At 39.9% G+C, this 18171-nt stretch overlaps 1 protein-coding gene across 1 annotated transcript in view; it reads left to right on the top strand.

Moving 5' to 3' along the window:
• Positions 1-18171, top strand: part of LANCL1 (LanC like glutathione S-transferase 1) — a 34707-nt gene that overhangs the window by 1361 nt on the left and 15175 nt on the right. The window contains exon 3 of the mRNA XM_023731189.1: positions 2779-2913. Coding sequence (XP_023586957.1) covers positions 2779-2913 — 135 coding nt within the window. The remainder of the gene's footprint in view (positions 1-2778; positions 2914-18171) is intronic.

Raw genomic sequence — 18171 nt, 5'->3', positions numbered from 1 at the left:
AACAAAGTGTAAATGGAGTTAGGGCAATCTTATTATTTTAGAACCAATATCGAACTGCCCAAGCAAAGCTTTTTGTAATTAAGGTCAGATGGCTTCCTTTTGGCCATTTGGGGTTGTGTTTTGCTAGCTCTGCAAATACTGAAGCCAAAGTATAAGTCTTTTCTTGTTGGAGGAGGACGTGCTGCTTCATGCTCACTGGTGTGTCCTAATGATAGAAGCCTTTGATAAAATGTAGCTCACAGTTTAGGGTGCTTATAATTTAAATACTTACAAATTTAACTCTAAGGGGCTAAAAAGGCATTCATAAATTTTAACCAGTGTCCCCTGGCCCCAAAATAAAAATAAAATTTATTGCCTAACATGCTTTTTTGACAGATCCCAGAAAATGGAAACTAGCATACCAGTTCTAAAATTGTTTGAAGTTGAACACAAAAGATTGGACCCCAGAGATCTGTCCTCCTTAATTTGTTAACACGAGGATTTCAGTAAGGAAATCTGTTTTCTGGCATCTATCAGAAGAAGAACTTTTAGAGGCTCTTCAAATGATTGCCAGAGTTTGAATAATTTGGTGGTCTGCCACAAGCAATCCATTTCCTTGGGCAGGTCACCTTTGTAAATGCAGCATGTGCCAAATAGAAAGCACACTTCCGTTCCTGAGGCATTCTCATTATTCTTGGTCTCTTGAAGAAAGGTCAGGCAAAATGATAAATTATATATCTATGTATAGAAAATGACATGCTCTTATGTAGATGCATTATTCTATCTAGTTGAGTAATAGACCCTTTATATTAATATTGAAGTATATTTTAACTTACCAAATGAATTTTCAAGACTTGTTGAAATCTTGACCTCTTGGCAGAAATTGTTAAATAATGGGAGTATGTCCCTCAAACAATGTGGTTTCTTCTTCATGTAGTGAAATATAAGAGATCATAGTAGTACTTAAGAATAAATGAGTCAGACATGGTCTGCCTTATCAAAGACATTCCTCATATGTGAAACTTAATTTCTATTGTCTTTTATTATGGTTATTTTATTCTGATACTGCTTTCTTACTATTTTCGGTGTTAAGATGCTGTTTTTTAAAAAGGAGATTATGATGCTAATAGATAGTGTTAAGTTTGGTCTTGCAGTCCTTACATGGTAAAATAAAATGTTTGTACCATTATAAAATTCCCCTACATTGTTTTGAAATCTTACTGCTTTATGAAATCCGAGTCTGAGAACCACAAGAAATTCCTAAAGTTATTGAGGAGTACATTTAAGTGATCTTTTAAGACCTACCAAGTCAGGAAAATATATTTAATCTCCTTTAGGAAGATTAACCTAATAAATAGGTGGACCTCTCAGTTTGCCCAGCATCTGCTGGGCCTCCATAGGGACGTTTCTAGCCCCAGAGTCCCAAACCCATATTATTATTATAAATCCTTAGGCTACTTAGAAATAGTAGAAATATCTTATATGCCCAAATGCTAAATACCTGTGACACATGGTCTCATTTGATCTTCCAAATACTCTTTGAGATCGGTGGGCAGGTGTTATCATCATCATCATCATCATCATGACTTTATGGAGGTAATTGAGGCATAAAGAAGTTAGGAATTGAGCAAGATCACTTAGCTGGTAGTGGGTAAGGCTACCACCAGGCTTATTCATTGAGCAGTATTTATTAAACCCTGTTCTGTGCCAGGCACTGTGTTGAGCATTGTCATGGATTGAATTATGTCCCCCCAAAAATGTGTGTATCAGTTTGACTGGGCCATGATTCCTGGTATTGTGATTTGCCCGTATGTTGCAAATCCTGCCTCTATGATGTTAATGAGAGAGAATGGGTGGCAGTTGTGTTAGTAAGGCAGGACTCAATCTACAAGATTGGATTGTGTCCTGAGGCAATCTCTTGAGATATAAAAGAGAGAAGTGAGCAGAGAGACGGGGACCTCATACCAACAAGAAAGCAGAGCTGGGAGCAGATCGTGACCTTTGGACCCAGGGTCCCTGCGCGGAGAAGCTCCTAGTCTAGGGGAACACTGATGAGAAGGCCAGTAAGAGAGAGAAAGCCTTCCCCTAGAGTTGACACCCTGAATTTGGACTTTTAGCCTACTTCACTGTGAAGAAATAAGTTTCTCTCTGTTAAAGCCATCCACTTGTGGTATTTCTGTTACAGCAGCACTAGATGACTAAGACAAGCATGGATTTTTGATTCTAGATCTGGCATTCCTTCCACTCTGCTTGAGACTACCTGATAGCTATGCATTTGTTTTTCTTTTCTTACAATACCTCTTTAATTATTAAAAAATATTTTTATCTTTTTTTTTTTAAATAATAAAAACAATCAGAATGTTTCTTTAGGAGATAAATGTTATGCTGCTTGAATATGAACAATCCAGTGGCTTGAAAATAGCAGACTATCTTCCAATTTGTGCTTAATTTAATAAAACTCATTATGGTACAAATCTAATAAAAAATTCTGTTTAAATAATAGATGATCCCCATTAGATGGAAAATTACTTTGAGCCAGTTTATCATCAGCAGTCTATTTTAGTATTTAAGAATCTTATGTAAAACACTAAAGCTACAACGTAATATTTTGTGCCTTGAATAAGAAGACTTAGTAGTCCTTTTAATTCTTGTTGATTTGTGTTGCTTAAGAATAAATAATTGTCCAGTTCTCTCGGGCAGAAAAACGTGCCCTGAGTACGCCCCTGTTTTTGATAGCTTGTAGTCTAGGAAGTTGGCCGGCCCATATTTTTGATAGTCTTTTCCCTTTAATATCTACAGCTGACCCCTGAGTTCTCGCAACGCTTGAACAATAAGATTCGGGAGCTTCTTCAGCAAATGGAGAGAGGCCTAAAGTCAGCAGATCCTCGGGATGGCACTTGTTACACTGGCTGGTCAGGTATGAAGCACTGGCCATGAGCTGAGATAAAGCGTGTATATGGGACCAGAGCATTGCCTTTTGACAGCTGTCCAGCCAAATGGTACACCCTTAAATGCTCTGGCATCTGCATAGGAGTAACTGCTTCTGGAAGAGTGCTGTGCTCTCTACCTAGCCTTGGTATCTTTTGGATTTTTAACAGTGCCCTGAATTTAGGGCATGGCAAGCATATTCATGGAGTTCATGCCTGCCATAAATTTGAATTGTTGCTGTATTGTGAGGAGAAAAAAATGATGTTCAGCAATTACAAAGGTAATTTGGAGATGCAATTCCAGTGGGAAGAGTCCCAAAATGCAGTGCGTGACACAGAGGTAAAGAGGATTTATCCACAGAAGAAAACATGTCCAGAAGAATCTTTTTGTTTTTTAAGTTACCACATAACTTTTAAACAAGGGTGAAGAAAGCCCAGTTTAAAGACGTAGTGTTTCCCACTTACTTTGAAGAGTAGGAAAGGAGGAACGAGTTTGTGGCTTAACGTATTTGAATTTGAATGTAAGTCAGTGGTGTTTGTCATAAAAATGCAAGTAGGTTCCTGGGCCTGTTGCAGGTGGCAATCTATGGAGGACCCAACTGAGATATTGTTACATGAGAAATGTACAGTAGCAATCTCGTGGCCGTCCTCTATTTTAATGGCAGGTGATTCTGCGTTGCCTTTTGAGGATGGGAAGAGCAGATAAAATCAGAGTAAAATAATAATCTCAAGGATGTTGAAGGCAAGTATTTTTTAAAACAAGAAGAATGGACTAGATAATGTGTGGTCATCCTTCTTGTACCGTGAAACCTGCGAAAGCCGGAACCTGTGTAAGACGGAAACCTGTCAGAGACGGAAAACTCAAATATTTTCCACTAAAACAAGTGATAGAGAAGTGGTAAGACTGCAGCATGCCAAAGGCGGAAAACTTGCAAGACCAGGGTAAACAAGGCAGTCCCATCAAGTTCCAGCTCTCACAGGTTTTACTGTAGTTTAATTTTATGATGTTTGTGGATTTTAGAAATTTAGCACAAGAAATATTAAGATGAAAATAAACTGAAAGTATTTTGCTTTAAGCGGGAAGTTACAACAACTCATTTATTGAGCATCTGCTGTGTTCCAGGTATGGTGTTACTGGTAGATTAACCTCATTAATGAAAATTACTATTTATTTAAAAGTATGAGGATTTGAATAAAGCAAGACAAGTGCATGATTGTCTTTAGCTTTCCTCTTGATCGCCACATTGTAATAATACATGAGGCCTAGACTTTTAGATCTCTTCCTAATATATTTGGAGTTTCTATTATTTTGTTATTCTTGGCAAAAAAAGGAGACTGAGGCAGATGGCTAGACTTGATTTCAGGACTGATTCCAAGCAGAATGACTTAACCTCAAATCACCTGTTGAGATGAGCTTGTATTCCTATATATTATAAGATACCTTGCTTTAGGAGGAGAAGAAATGAGGTTTATTTTGAGTTAGTAGTTTGACCATGTTAGGAAAAGCTTTTAGGCCGCTATATTCCTAAAGCTAGTTGAGAAACTAAAACTTAAAAACTTTCCTTGGAAATATAAAAGAAATTTCACTCCAAACTAAAATGCAGTTTTGATTGTCTTGCTTTTTTGGCAGCATGAGGCTTCTGGCATTTTCTCCTTCGAATGCCAATGTTCTTCAGCCTTTCATCCATAAGTATCCATGGTACTCATTGCTGGCTCCTGAAAGCAGTTTGTATGGCAACTGTCTGAGGCAAATTGGCATTCTAAGCAGTTTAGGGTTTCTTCAGTTGCTGCTTGTTTTATGATATAACATAAAGTCTTCTAGATAAATTTGCTAATGGCTTTTGAGGCAAGGTTGCTAATGTCTCCTAATTGAACACTGTTAAAAAGCCATTATTCCCACATGAAATGGACTGTCTCCTCCAGTGTCTGGATAAGGAAGATGCTCCCTGCGCCAGTGTTCAGACAGTCTGAATAGCAGGAAACTGAGTTGCATAAGAATCTAAAGCTGATTCCACCACAGAAATTCATAATGTTAATATGTTTTCCTCCCATTATCTCACATATTACCAAGTGTCATCTATTTTTAACTACAACTTTATCACAAAAAAATGTATTGACAAACATGTTAACACAAAATACTTGTTATTGTGTGCCAAAGCAGCATTTATGTAATTAAGTGAACATTTGTATGTTAACTTGGTATGTGTCCCATGTTATCTTTCAAAAAATGATGCCTTTTAGGAGATAGGGATTATATTTGTTTTACCTTGTTCAGCAACAAATTCAGGGCCATGTTTTTTATAAATATTAATTTATTGTTTGCACTTGTTGCTGACTTACTCAAAATCACATTACTTTGGTGGTGTTGTGGCTCCTGACTCATGGCAACTCCTTGCATAATGGAACAAAACGCTGCCTAGCCCTGCACCATCCTGATGCTCAGTTGTAGATCAGACATCTGTGATCCATAGGGTTTTCACTGGCTGAATTTCAGAAGTAGATCGTCAGGCCTTTCTTCCTGGTCTGTCTTAGTCTGGAAGCTCTGCTGAAATCTGTTCAGCATCATAGCAACATGCAAGCTTCCACTGACAGACAGGTGGTAACTGCACATAAGTTGCATCGGCTGGGACTTAAACCAGGGTCTGCCATGTAGAAGGTGAGAAGTCTACTGTTGAACCACTGCCTCATAGGTCAGCTAAATGCAACAAGGATCCAAACAGCCTAGGCAAGAAATTTCCCTCAGCCCCTGCTAGCCAAGGAAATTTCCTTCATGAGAAGGAACTGAAATTAATATAAGAGCAACAGTAAATGTGGGATTTCTATTAACATAATTGTATTATGTCATTGGTTAGTAATGTTGGCTTAGTTCAGTAAGAATTACTGAACAGTCATTGTCGATTCTTTTGTGGTCTTTTAAATCCAGACTAAATTCCTTCAGATACTTTTTTTTTCAATATTAAAATAATTTTTAAGGAACTCCCCACCACCACCAGACGGTGGTGGCTGGACACCCTGCTAACTTAGAACTGAAGCCAGCCCCGAAGTCTGCCTTTCAGCCAGAGATTAGACAGACCTATAAAACAAACAATAACACACGTGAGGAAGGTGCTTCAAGACCAAATGGGCAACACCTGCCCAAAAGCAAAGAAGGCAGGAAGGGGCAGGAAAACTGGACAAATGGACACGGAGAATCCAGGGTGTAAAGGGAAAGGGGGAAAGTGCGGACGCAACACAGGGATTGCAACCAATGTCAAAAAAAAATTTATGTATAAATTTTTGAATGAGAAACTAATTTGCTCTATAAACTTTCACCTAAAGCACAATAAAATTAAAAAATATATATATTTTTAAAAAAACAAAATTACATTACTTTGGTAAACAATAATTCACTGTAGAAAACCTTTTAAACTTTCCTTCTTCAGCATTGGTATTTATTGAACATTTATTGTCAGTGTACCATGAAAGCTTTTGCAAATTATCATCATTATTACTCATTACATAGTTTGTATGAGAATACTGCATGATGTTACAATTAGTTAGAACTTTAAATTACTAGCTTATTTTGTTAAATTTCATTTCCCAGTAGAAGTATGGTCTGATAGTTAATGCCGTTCAGTTAGGAATAGGATTAGGTTCAGCTGATGTAACTTCTCCCCACCTCAAAAAATAAGTAACAGTGGCTTAAATAAGACAGTTTATTTTTCTCTCAGGCAGAAGAAGGTCAGCAGGAGGCAGTCCAGGGCTGATATGGTGACCTCAGCATGTCAGCAGGAAGCCAGGCTCCTCTTTCTGCCACATCATCCCTAGCTGCTAGCTTCCAGCTCTTTGTCAAATAGGCCACTGAAGATCCAGTCATTACATCGCATTTCAAACAGCAGGAAGGAAGAAGCAAAGGATGCATTTCCTCCCTTTAAAGATTTCTGGAAGTCCCACTCAGCATTTCGCTTCTGCTTGCTTTTCACTGGCCAGAGCTTAGTAACATGGTCACACAAGTTAGCAAGAAATGATGGTGATTGTAGTCTATTGGTGTTCTGTTACTAAGGGAAAGGGGAGAGTGCATTTTGGGATGTTGCTTGTAGGTGCTGTCAAGTTGGTTCTGACTCATAGCGACCCTGTGTACAACAGAATGAAACACTGCCCGGTCCTGTGCCATCCTCATAATCGTTACTGTGTTTGAGCCCATCATTGCAGCCACTGTGTCAGTCCATCTTCTTGAAGGTCTTCCTCTTTGCCAAGCAGGATGTCCTTCTCCAGGGACTGGTCCTTCCTGATAACGTGTCCAAAGTACGTGAGATGAAGTCTTGCTATCCTCACTTCTGAGGAGCATTCTGGCTGTACTTCTTCCACAACAGATTTGTTCATTCTTCTGGCAGTCCATTTTGGGATAGGTTCTACCAAGCTCTGCTAAAAGTCCTATATGACAGGAAAAATGATCCTCGTTTTTATTCCTACATTTTGCACAAGGCATTTGGACAGTGAACTTTGGTTTTTCCATCTTCAAAAAGATCTTTAACTTCTGTCCACTTTGGGTGGATTTTTATAAGGATTAATTTACCAATGGCTATAAAATATTTTGAAATTTGGTAAGCAGTGTTTTAACAGGCTCTTTGTTTCCAGGGAGACTCATATTTAGATTTTGATTCAAAACACCTTTATTCTCGTTTTTTAATATTTTTTTTCATTTCAGTAATTAATAATCTTCTGAAAGGTTGCCATAGAAAGGAAGTATTATAGGAGTGCCAAAATCATAAATAAATTTTCTAGTTCTAACTGTAACTTAAACCTAGGAAGGGACTACAATTGACTAAACTTGCTACTGGGAAACTTTATTTTCTCAGCTTGATTAAACAGTTCTCCACCTCCCCTTTCTGCTCCAAACTCTGTCTCAAACTCTTGTTTGCTTATCACAGGATTATAAAGTCCTTTATTTGCTTGTAGCATGTATCAATCCTACTCAACCCCATAGTCAGCTGTCTATGTTTCTACTTCATGACTGTAAAGAAAGCAGCAAAATTAGGTTGCCCAACATCAAACTGCTTCATTCATGCTCTGCCTAGATTTGTCTCCGTTGCTCACGTAGAAAATGAAAAGTTCTGGTGAGGAGATGTAGCACCCCTGTGTGTCTAATGTTAACATACATACTTGCAGTGGAAAAATTAAACTCCCATTATTTTTCCCCATTCTGTCTTTTCAGCAAAATTGAGACTAATGGCAACAGGATACTTATTAGAATTAATGCTAGAGCACTTGGTTGTGTTGTGCTTTGGAAAACACCTACATAACAATACTTTATTGGTAATGCGATAATTTTACATAGAAATTTAAAAGAAGCAAATTAATTGCTTTAAAAAGTACTTTAAACTCAAACTATTTTACACTTAAAATTATCTTAGCTTTTATTTTAAAACAAGAAGCAGAGAATACTATAAAGCAATGAGAGTGAGGTTAACATGGGCTTTTAATAGCATTCAAACATCATTTCCCCCGACACCTGACGTATTTATGCCTGTGGGTTGTCATAGTGCTATTTTACAAGCTGTATCTTTGACTTTTACGTTTTTTGTTCATAACAGAGGTAAAATGACCTGACCCTAGGAAAGAAAAGAGGGAGGAATTTTTGAATTACCACATCTGTGTCATATTGTCAAACGAAGCAGTTATTACCATAAATTCCTCTAGTTGCTCTCATTTTTCTCCGTGAATGAGGTGTTGTGCATAATCAGTTTTTCAGACAGTGATTAAGAGTTGCCAAATTATCACTATACATTAATGTTCAAAAACAATTCACTAATTTAATAATATATTGAATGTAATGGTGTTCCCAGGGAAATCGGGGATCATCAGTATAAAATTTCATGATCATTTAATCTTCGCTGTAAAGATTAAAACACAGTTCCTGTTGATAAAATGTTACTGTGATTGACATTTGAATGACAAAAATGAAAACGTATGTGCGTGCATGCTAATAACTAATGTTTTTATGCCAGGCACCGTTCTAAGTGCTTCACGTGAATTAGCTAATCTAAACCTCCCAACAACTCTATGGAGAGGATACTATTCGCATCCTCGCGACACACATGAGAAAACTAAAGCAAAGCAAGGCTGAGTGTCTTGTTTAAGGCATTGTTAGCTGCTATCGAGTCAACTCCGACTCATGGAAACCCCATGTACAACAGAATGAAATGTTGCCTAGTCCTATGCCATCTTTACAATCAATGGCTTGAGTCTATTGTTGCAGCCACTGTATATTTTGAGTGGCTTTCAACCTGGGGGCTCATCTTCCAGCACTATATCGGACAGTATTCTGTTGTGATCAATAGGGTTTTTGTTAGCTAATTTTTAGAAGTAGATCACCAGGCCTTTCTTCCTAGTCTGCCTTAGTCAGGAAGCTGCACTGATACCTGTCCACCATGGGGGACCCTGCTGGTATTTGAAATACCAGTGGCATAGTTCCAGCATCATAGCAACATGCAAGCCCCACGGTGCAACAGACTAGTAAATGACAAAATTAGAATTCAACCCCAGTGAACCTGGCTCCAGAATCCTGCTCTTTACCCCATGAGTGTGTGTGTGTGTGTGTGTGTGTGTGTGTGTGTGTGTGTGTTAGAAATGACCAATGACTAGTTAGATTTAAGTGTTTTATATAAAAGTAAGAATAAGCCCTGATAAAGTACAAAAGGAATTTGGAAAGAAAGAGGAGAAAGGTGGCTTGTTAGACAGGCAGGAGTAATTATTACTCTTTAAAAGTCTATGGGAAATAGTTATTTAGGTTCGTCATAAAGTACATGCTGGAAAGATTTATGGTCATTTATAGCCAGAAAAATAAAATTTCTGGTGTTCTATAGAAGATGTTTTCCCCCTTCCTAATCCTGTATTAATATATTCAGCATGGTTTCAGGATAGAAAATTAATCAGGCCAAGACAGAAGCTTTTCCTTACAATTGCTTGTAGTTGAAAAGGCTTGTTGAGGATCTTCTCGAGTGAATTACCACCCATAGTCGGAAATCAGTCGGTAGCTCTTACAGCTGTTAATAAGCGATATTTGAAATGAACAGCCTCAGTTCTTTTCACCAGAATCCTCCTTTACAAAATTTAGTATGTTGAAGTGTAATGCATCATGATACTGATGTATATAACATATGCCAGCAATAAGCATTGAGTTGTTCATTTTTTGCTTTAATCCTTTCCCAGTAGACTTACAGGAGTTCTTTACAGCATGTGCTAACAGCTTGGGAAGCAAAGGAAGCATTTTGCTTATTTAGATGTCCCATCAAGAAGTGTTATATATGCCTGTACACAGAGCAAACAGCACAGAAAAATCGCAGGCACAGGGCCCTCCTAAGATCAAATTAGACTGTCAGCTACTAAGTGTCCCTCGCTGGTGTCCAGGGACCTGTGGGGACTCGCCAGAGAGCATAATGCCACCAGCCACTGGGCCGGTCTGAGTTTTGTTCCACATAGATCTTGGCTCTGGGGAGAGGAGGCAGGAGAAGATTTTAAAGTACTTTATAAAATGGAAAGCCCAAAACAATCGTGAAGAATTATTATTATAAAGGATTAAATTACCAAATGAAATGTTCTTGTGTTAGAAATAAGCATTTAGTATAAAAGATTGCTTCGCTTGCAGATAACATAGCATAAAAGTTAAGTAAACCCCAGAGATGGCTGATCTCACTGGTATCTTTAAGAGAAAATGAGGGAGAGTGCTAGCCCTCATTTAATTTCATTTTTTCCCCCTCTTAGCCATGATGATTCCTAAGGGAAATGATGATCAGCTAACACTTTAAAAAAAAAAATACACACAGGACTGTAGGGCCTTTAGTTCTAAAGACATGACCCAGTCTTCTCTAACCGACTTACAAAGTTAATGAGGCTAAGATTGGCATATATTTCCTCTTTTCAAGTATTAGATAACATTTTAAATAAGAGGATATGCAGCGTAGTCCCTAGAGTAATATTAACTTGTGCTCTAAATGCAGGTCATTATAGTGTTTCAAGATGTTCTTCCTCTGATCTGCCTACAATATAGTCTTTGAGTTACAGCTTTAGCTTGTGGGTCTTAGTTACTGCTGACACCAGACTTACATGAAAGGAATCACTCTGGCCAGGTGTTTTCTCTTTGCAATTTTATCTCTATAAGTAGCATTTCATTAGAGCCAGCATTTCTATGTCTGATTTGAGCCCTGGCCAAATGTCCTTCAGCTTCATGAGAAACACCTATCCCTCCTAGCCAGAGCTGTTAGGACAAGCAGGAGTAATCAAGGACATAGGTCTCTACTGAGTTTACTGAGTTTATTGGAGCACTTCATAGTGGCCACTAGATAGATGAATACGCCAAGAGTGTCACTTGCTTTCTGACTCACATGATACAGTCTCAATGTCATTGTACTGTAGGTTAAACTGATAAGACACAGGTTTAGATGCCACTAGAATGCTTGGACGAGGCACAGATATCAGGCTGAGAGTGTTTGCAGACAGAAGAAATGACAGGAGGGAAAGAAGGAAGGCTGGATGCCACAGAAGACGTATCTAAGCAGTTTGGCTTTTGCAAACAACACAAAGCAGGCTGGGGCCATGTCTGTCATTTTCATTCCAATAACTTGAGCACATAGCACAATGCCAGATCTACAGTTGGTGCATAATATTTGTTGAATGAATGAAATGAATGAGGAGTGCCCTGCTATTGCTATCTAGCTACCACTCACACCAACTGAAAAGCAATAACTTACACAAAATTCGGTGGGATGGGGAAAGGGTAGGAGTTAAACTCAGTTCAGATCTGTTAGGATGTGAAAGGGCAGTTAATCACATCTCTCACCCCTTTAACCTCTGATCCAGTTGAGAAATAAACTCAGATAAGGTTCAGACTATCAGTTTTATGATTGATAAAGCTAGATAAACCTGAGTCTAAAGTGGGCTTCCTCCATCTTGGCCCCCGATTTGAACTACCTCGCCATACTCAAATGGAGCATCTGGAAAGCCCAAGATGTGGGTTTACCAGAAGAGGATAGAGGAAAAAAGATAAGAGCCTGAGGACAGGGCAGATTCCCAGAAGGCCTAACAGAGAGGCCAGATGGCATCAATCAGATTAGTCTCTTCCTCCCCTGGGAGGAGTCAGTGAGAGGGGAGAGAAGGCACGGAGACAGGGAGAAGGTGAGTGGTTCCCTCTATGTTCTCTGCCTTCAGGTCAGGGATCAGAGATGGGACAGACTGATTCTCATGTAACACTCATTGAGATTGACAGTGTAATGGGGTTGGGCATTAATTTTGCAGTTACTGTGTGCCATGACTGTTGTGATTAGCATAATTAATCTCACAACTCTATCATAGCTACTGTTATTTCCATTTTACAGCTAATGATGCTGGGGCACAGAGAGGTTTAATGACTTGGTTAAGATCACACAACTAGTAAGTGGCAGATGAGGCTTCATTCTAACACAGTGATTCCTCAGCCCATTCTCTTAACCACTGCTATGCTGAAGGATTTGGCACCATTATGCAGTCTGAACAAAAGACTAGGAGTGCCTCCTAATTTATCGGTTATGAAGCAGTGGACTGCCGGGCAGGGGGAAGGAGGAGGAAAGTATGTTTCCTTTTGTTAATCTCTTTTACTCTTGGGCTCTCAGCTCTGGAAATAGATAAAGGAGAAAAGAAGGCACATCTTCAAAGTGCTTCTTTCTTTACCACTCCTTTTTTGGGGCAATATTATTAAATCAAAGGTGCAGAGTTACTAGTCTGCCCTCCAGCCCCCGTAGATTACCTGTATTAAAAGTACTGGAGTATCCAGACTTGCTAGAGCCATAGAAGCTGGATGAACCCCTGAAACTATTGCCCTGAGATCATCTTTAAACCTTAAACTAAAAATATCCCCTAATGTCTTCTTAAAACCAAACAATAATTTAGTTTAACTAGTAAAAAATGTCTGCCTTGAGCATTATTCTCTTTTAAGAATTATCTATATGGGATCAAAATGACAACAGCAGCTCAAAAGATTAGCTAGGAACCTTAGTGGACAGTGAGTTTATGTTAATGGGGGAGAAACAACTCAGAAAAGGAGGGTGAGAATGGTGGCACAACTTAAAGAACCTAATCGGTGTCACTGAATTGTATATGTAGAAATGGTTGAATTGGGGTATGTTTTGCGCTGTATATTCTCAAGAACAGCAAAATAAAATTTAAAAAACAGTACTTGAGTATGTGGAATACCAGCAGTTCAAGATGCCCAGCTTTAATCTGATGACTGAGCAGACATACTCTTCACTTCACAGTGTTTACCTGAAGGCTCTTTGTGGAGAGTACTGTGTGCAGTGACTACAGCGAATGAGAACAGGAATTCTGCCCTAAGCTCAACTATAATTTAAATCAGGACATGGAATATGCCTACCGTCAAACACTGACAAAATTGAGAAACAGTTACAAAACAGTGTATTGGAAAATACCAACCTGGTATAGAGAGATGTGATTGTTTTGCATGGAATTAGTCAGGGAAAACCTTCACTTATTATATTTTCATAAATCTGAAGGGAAAAAAAAACATAGTAATTGATGAACTTTTTAAGTTTCAACTAGGGAACAATTTATTTGAAACTTTGAACGACGGGCCACCCCTCCTTTAGGGAGTTCTTATCTCCATATCATTCAGAGCTCTGGAGAGCTACTTTCGGATGTTAGCTGAGCACGTTGCGGTGACTCCTGCAGTATCTGTAATCTGAACGTGATTTTTCCCACAAGAGTACGTGAAGGGAGTCTTTAAAAGTCCCAGCTCAGTACAACCTCAATCAGGAAATACCTTGCAGAGCTGAGGTACCATGGCAAAGGTTTTTACATCAGTGTGGGCAGGTTGTAAAATAAATGAGTAATGTTAAGGAGTGGTCTCTAGAATGCAAAATTGCAGAGAAGTGTTCGAGCTGCTCATAATATCCGTGGAGATTTTTTATCATCTCCATATACATTTGAGACACTGCAAGGTCTTGATTGGTCAAGATGAATAGGACTAATGATCCCTCAAAAATTCAAAGGCTTATATTAATTACTTCTCAACAGCTGGCTGTATTTACAGTACTACTGGGGATAAGTAGCTGAGTAAGGAAATTGCAGATTTAGAAGTGTCTCAAAACAGTTTAGCCTCCTTTCCCAGACTAGTAGCTACAGAAGGAAACAGGATAGAAAATTCTAGTTCAGAGCTTCCATCCTGAAAGCCTGGGACTAGTATCTGTTGCAAAGTTTTATTCGTTCCTTGTCTTAGCTATCTAGCACTGCTATAACAGAAATACCACAAGTGGATGCCTTTAATGAAGAGAAATTTATTCTCTCACAGTCTGGGAGACTAGAAGTCCAATTTCAGAGCGCCAGCTCCCAGAGAAGGCTTTCTCTCTCTGTTGGCTCTGGGAGAAGGTCCTTGTTATCAGTCTTCCCCTGGGTCTAGGAGTTTCTCAGCACAGGGACCCCGGTTCCAAAGGATAGACTCTGTTCCCAGTTCTTCTTTCTTGATGGTATGAGGTCCTTCTCCTCTCTGCTCACTCCTGTCTTTCATATACTCAAAAGAGATTGACTCAAGATACAACCTAATGCTGTAGATTGCATCCTTTCTCATTAACACAACTTCCTCTAATCCTGCCTCATTAACATCATAGAGGTTAAAATTTACAACACATAGGATAAATACATCAGATCACAAAATGGAGAACAACCACACAATACTGGGAATCATGGCCTAGCCAAGTTGACACATATTTTGAGGGTGCACAGTTCAATCCATGACATTCCACTCTTTGGCCCCACAGAATTCACATCCTTGCCACATGTAAAACACATTCACCCCATCATATCATCCCAAAAGTCTCAAATCAACTCCAAGTCCAAATTCCTGGGTCAGAATTCCTCTTCATCTGAATTCTAGAATACAAGTTATCTGCTTCCAAAGTACAGTAATGGAACAGGCACAAAGTAGACATTTCCATTACAAATGGGAGAAATTTGGAGGGAAAGGGGATAGCAGGCACCAGGCAAGTTAGCAGAACACATTACGTTAGCTCTCAAGGCTTGAAAATAATCCTCTTCTCTGAGACCATTTAGGCAACGGCCCTGCCCTCCGGACTCTGGGTGTTTGCCACACTCTCCAGATTCTGGATGGAGGCCCGAGGGCCCTGGGCTTCAGCTCTGCCTTCCAGTCCCACTGGAACGACAACTCAGCTCCCTCGCATTTGGGTGGCTCCATTCTTCTAGTTCATCTGAGTGGCAGCTCCACCACCCCCTGGGCCCTGGCAAGCCCCCTTCTTCTGCCTCTTGGATGTGTCAGCCCTGCCCCCTCAGCTTTGGGCAGTGGATCTGGCCCCATCTAGCTGACACTTCTGAAAGGCAGCCCCACACTCTGGAGCCGAGTTGGTGAAGATCTGACTTTGAAAACTGGGAGACCGTGGCCCTACCCATTGAAACCCCAGAGGCCATGGCTCCACCCTTTGAGACCCCAGAGATTGTGGCCCTACCCTTTGAGACAGAGACATCTCTGCTTCCTGTGTTCCTTGTCCCTTAAGCTTCTGCTTTCTGGTTCCTTGGCCTCTCAGCCCCGCAGCCCTTTGGGCTGGCCTGGCGTCTGCCCTGCTCGGGCAAGCGTTCCAAAGCTCTTTAGCTCTACCGGTAAGTGCCTGGAGGCACCCTACTCTGCCAGTAAACCTTGGCTTGAACACACTCAGCTCTCTCACTCTAGGTCAGCTCCTGCACCTTCTTACACTGGTCTCCTGGTCTGCTGCCGCTGTTTCTTTGCTACTGCTTCTCGCCGTCTGCGCCATTTCCAGTGTTGCAGCTCTCCTCACTTCTAATTCCTCACCAGAGTTATCTTTAATGTCCTAATTCTGCCAACAGTCTCTTTAAGGCAATCTAGTCTTTTTTACTGTTAGTCACCTTAAAACTCTTCGAGCCTCTAATCATTCACAGTTTCAAAACTGCTTCTACATTTCAGGTATCTGTTAGAGCAACACCCTACTCTCCTGATACCAAATTCTGTCTTAGTTATCTAGTGCTGCTATAACAGAAATACCACAAGTAGATGACCTTAACAAAGAGAAATTTATTCTCTCGCAGTCTAGGAGGCTAGAAGTCCCATTTCAGGGCACCAGCTCCCAGGGAAGGCTTTCTTTCTATTGGCTCTGGGGGAAGGTCCTTGTCATCAATCTTCCCCTGGGTCTAGTAGTTTCTCAGCGCAGGGACTCTGGGCCCAAAGGATGCGCTCCATTCTCAGTTCTTCTTTCTTGATAGTATGAGGTCCCTCTCCTCTCTGCTTGCTTCTCTCTTTTATATCTCAAAAGAGATTCACTCAGAATACAACTGAATCCTGTAGATTGCATCCTGTCTCATTAACATAGCTGCCTCTAATGGTGCCTCATTAACATCATAGAGGTTAGGATTTACAACACATAAGATAAGTACATCAGATCACAAAATGGAGGACAACCACACAATACTGGGAATCAAGGCCTAGCCAAGTTGACACATATTTTTTGGGGACACGGTTCAATCCATGACAGTCCTCATATTTTTTCTTTCAAGTAAATTTTCAACATTTCAAAACCAAGAGAGTCCTAGGATAAACTGTGAGTCAGTGCCAGAGTTCCTGTCATCTGATACAGAACTACATTTGTCCCTGGTGTTCCGGAGCAGTGCTGTCCATAGGACTTTCCCCAGTGACAGACATTGTTCCTGTGCTGTCCAAGATGGCAGCCACAAGCCACATGTGGCCATTGGGCACTTGAAATGTGGCTAGTGTGACTGAGAAAGTGAATTTTAAATTTTGGTAATTTTAATTAAGTTTAAATAGACACACTTGTGTTTAAATAGACGCGTGTGTTTAGAAGCCATCCTATTGGATACCATAGCTGTAGAGCAACCAAACCAGGCTCCAGGAGTTGTTAGATCAAAGTAAAATATATCTAGATTTCTTCTGACCTCTCAGACCACAAAGTAGGTGATAAGTAGGTTCTTTTTATTTCTTGTTTTATTTGGTTTTATCATAAGCAAGGCCTACTTGCATTGAATTGATAAGTCTTCTAGCCCAGCTGCCTGAAGTGCCCTGGACAATCATTGATGACTTCAGTTAACACATTCCCTACACATTTTGAGAACGTTTGTCCAGGCTTCTCTTCCCTGAACTCTAGACTCATAACATCCAACTGCAAGACACTAAAATAACAGTGATTTAACGTGATGGAAGTACATTTCTCTCTCAGGTAACTAGGCAATCCAGGGACTAGTATGGCAGCTTCACAGTCCTCTGGCATCCAGGCATCTTTGATCTTGACACTTTACCATCATCATCACAGAACTTTCACCTCATGGTCTAAGATAGCTGCTCCAGCTACACCATCACATCTGCTTTCTAGCCCAGAAAAAAATAGAAAAGGAAAGAAATGGCAAGTTCCCTCCATTCAAGAACATTTTCTGGAAGTTACCTCCACTACTCCCATGACGTCCCATTGGTCATAACTTAGTCAGACCTAGCTGTAAAGGAGACTGTTCTGGGCAGCCATGTGCCCAGCTAAAATCCAGGGGCATTATTGTTGAGGTAAAAGAGAGATTTGCGGGACTGCTTGGCAGTCTCTGTCAAAAGAGCTAAATCCTCATCTCAGAGTGTGAGTCAAAAGTGTCTGAAATAGGTAAATCAAGAGATAGCACATAAGATTATTGTTAGAAATATGAAGGCAAATACTAGAAGAAATAGCTAAAATGGTTGAAAGTGGTTGCTCTGGGAGGCAGAAATTGGGCACTGGATTGATGTTTTGTTTATTAAGACTAGCAGTACTATTGGACTTGGTCAATGAAGAACATATTTATTTTGATAACAATTAAATTTGAAAAGTTTTGGCTGAAGCATTGGCTGAGGCTAGGCCTGTGAGGACATATAAGGACTGTGAGGACACATAAAGACTGTGGATGAGTTTCCCCTGCACAATCCTTGTGTTGTTCCGACAACAATGAGAGTAGGAGGGCAAAATGAAAAGGTAACAATTTAAAACGGATTGCCTGCAGATTCGTGGCATGGATAGAGATGAAGCCCATTAAGGATCTAATTCTAGAAGAAGCTCTTGACATTGATCATTTGTGAAAATGAGATTTTTTTTTTTCTTACCCATATACTGCAGTTGTGTACACTTATATCTACAAACCTTAAGCATTGGTACATCTGATCAAGGTTTCCCACCTTGCCAGCTATCTCTGAGCCTAAGCTCTTTGTGATTTATGCAGAGGTGGCATTCTGTGCATGAATATTGTC

The sequence above is a fragment of the Trichechus manatus genome, unplaced genomic scaffold (genome assembly GCF_000243295.1).
Source record: "Trichechus manatus latirostris isolate Lorelei unplaced genomic scaffold, TriManLat1.0 scaffold00041, whole genome shotgun sequence".
Taxonomy (NCBI): domain Eukaryota; kingdom Metazoa; phylum Chordata; class Mammalia; order Sirenia; family Trichechidae; genus Trichechus; species Trichechus manatus.
The sequence above is the reverse complement of the archived record's forward strand: the minus strand, read 5'-3'. Positions and strand labels throughout refer to the sequence as shown.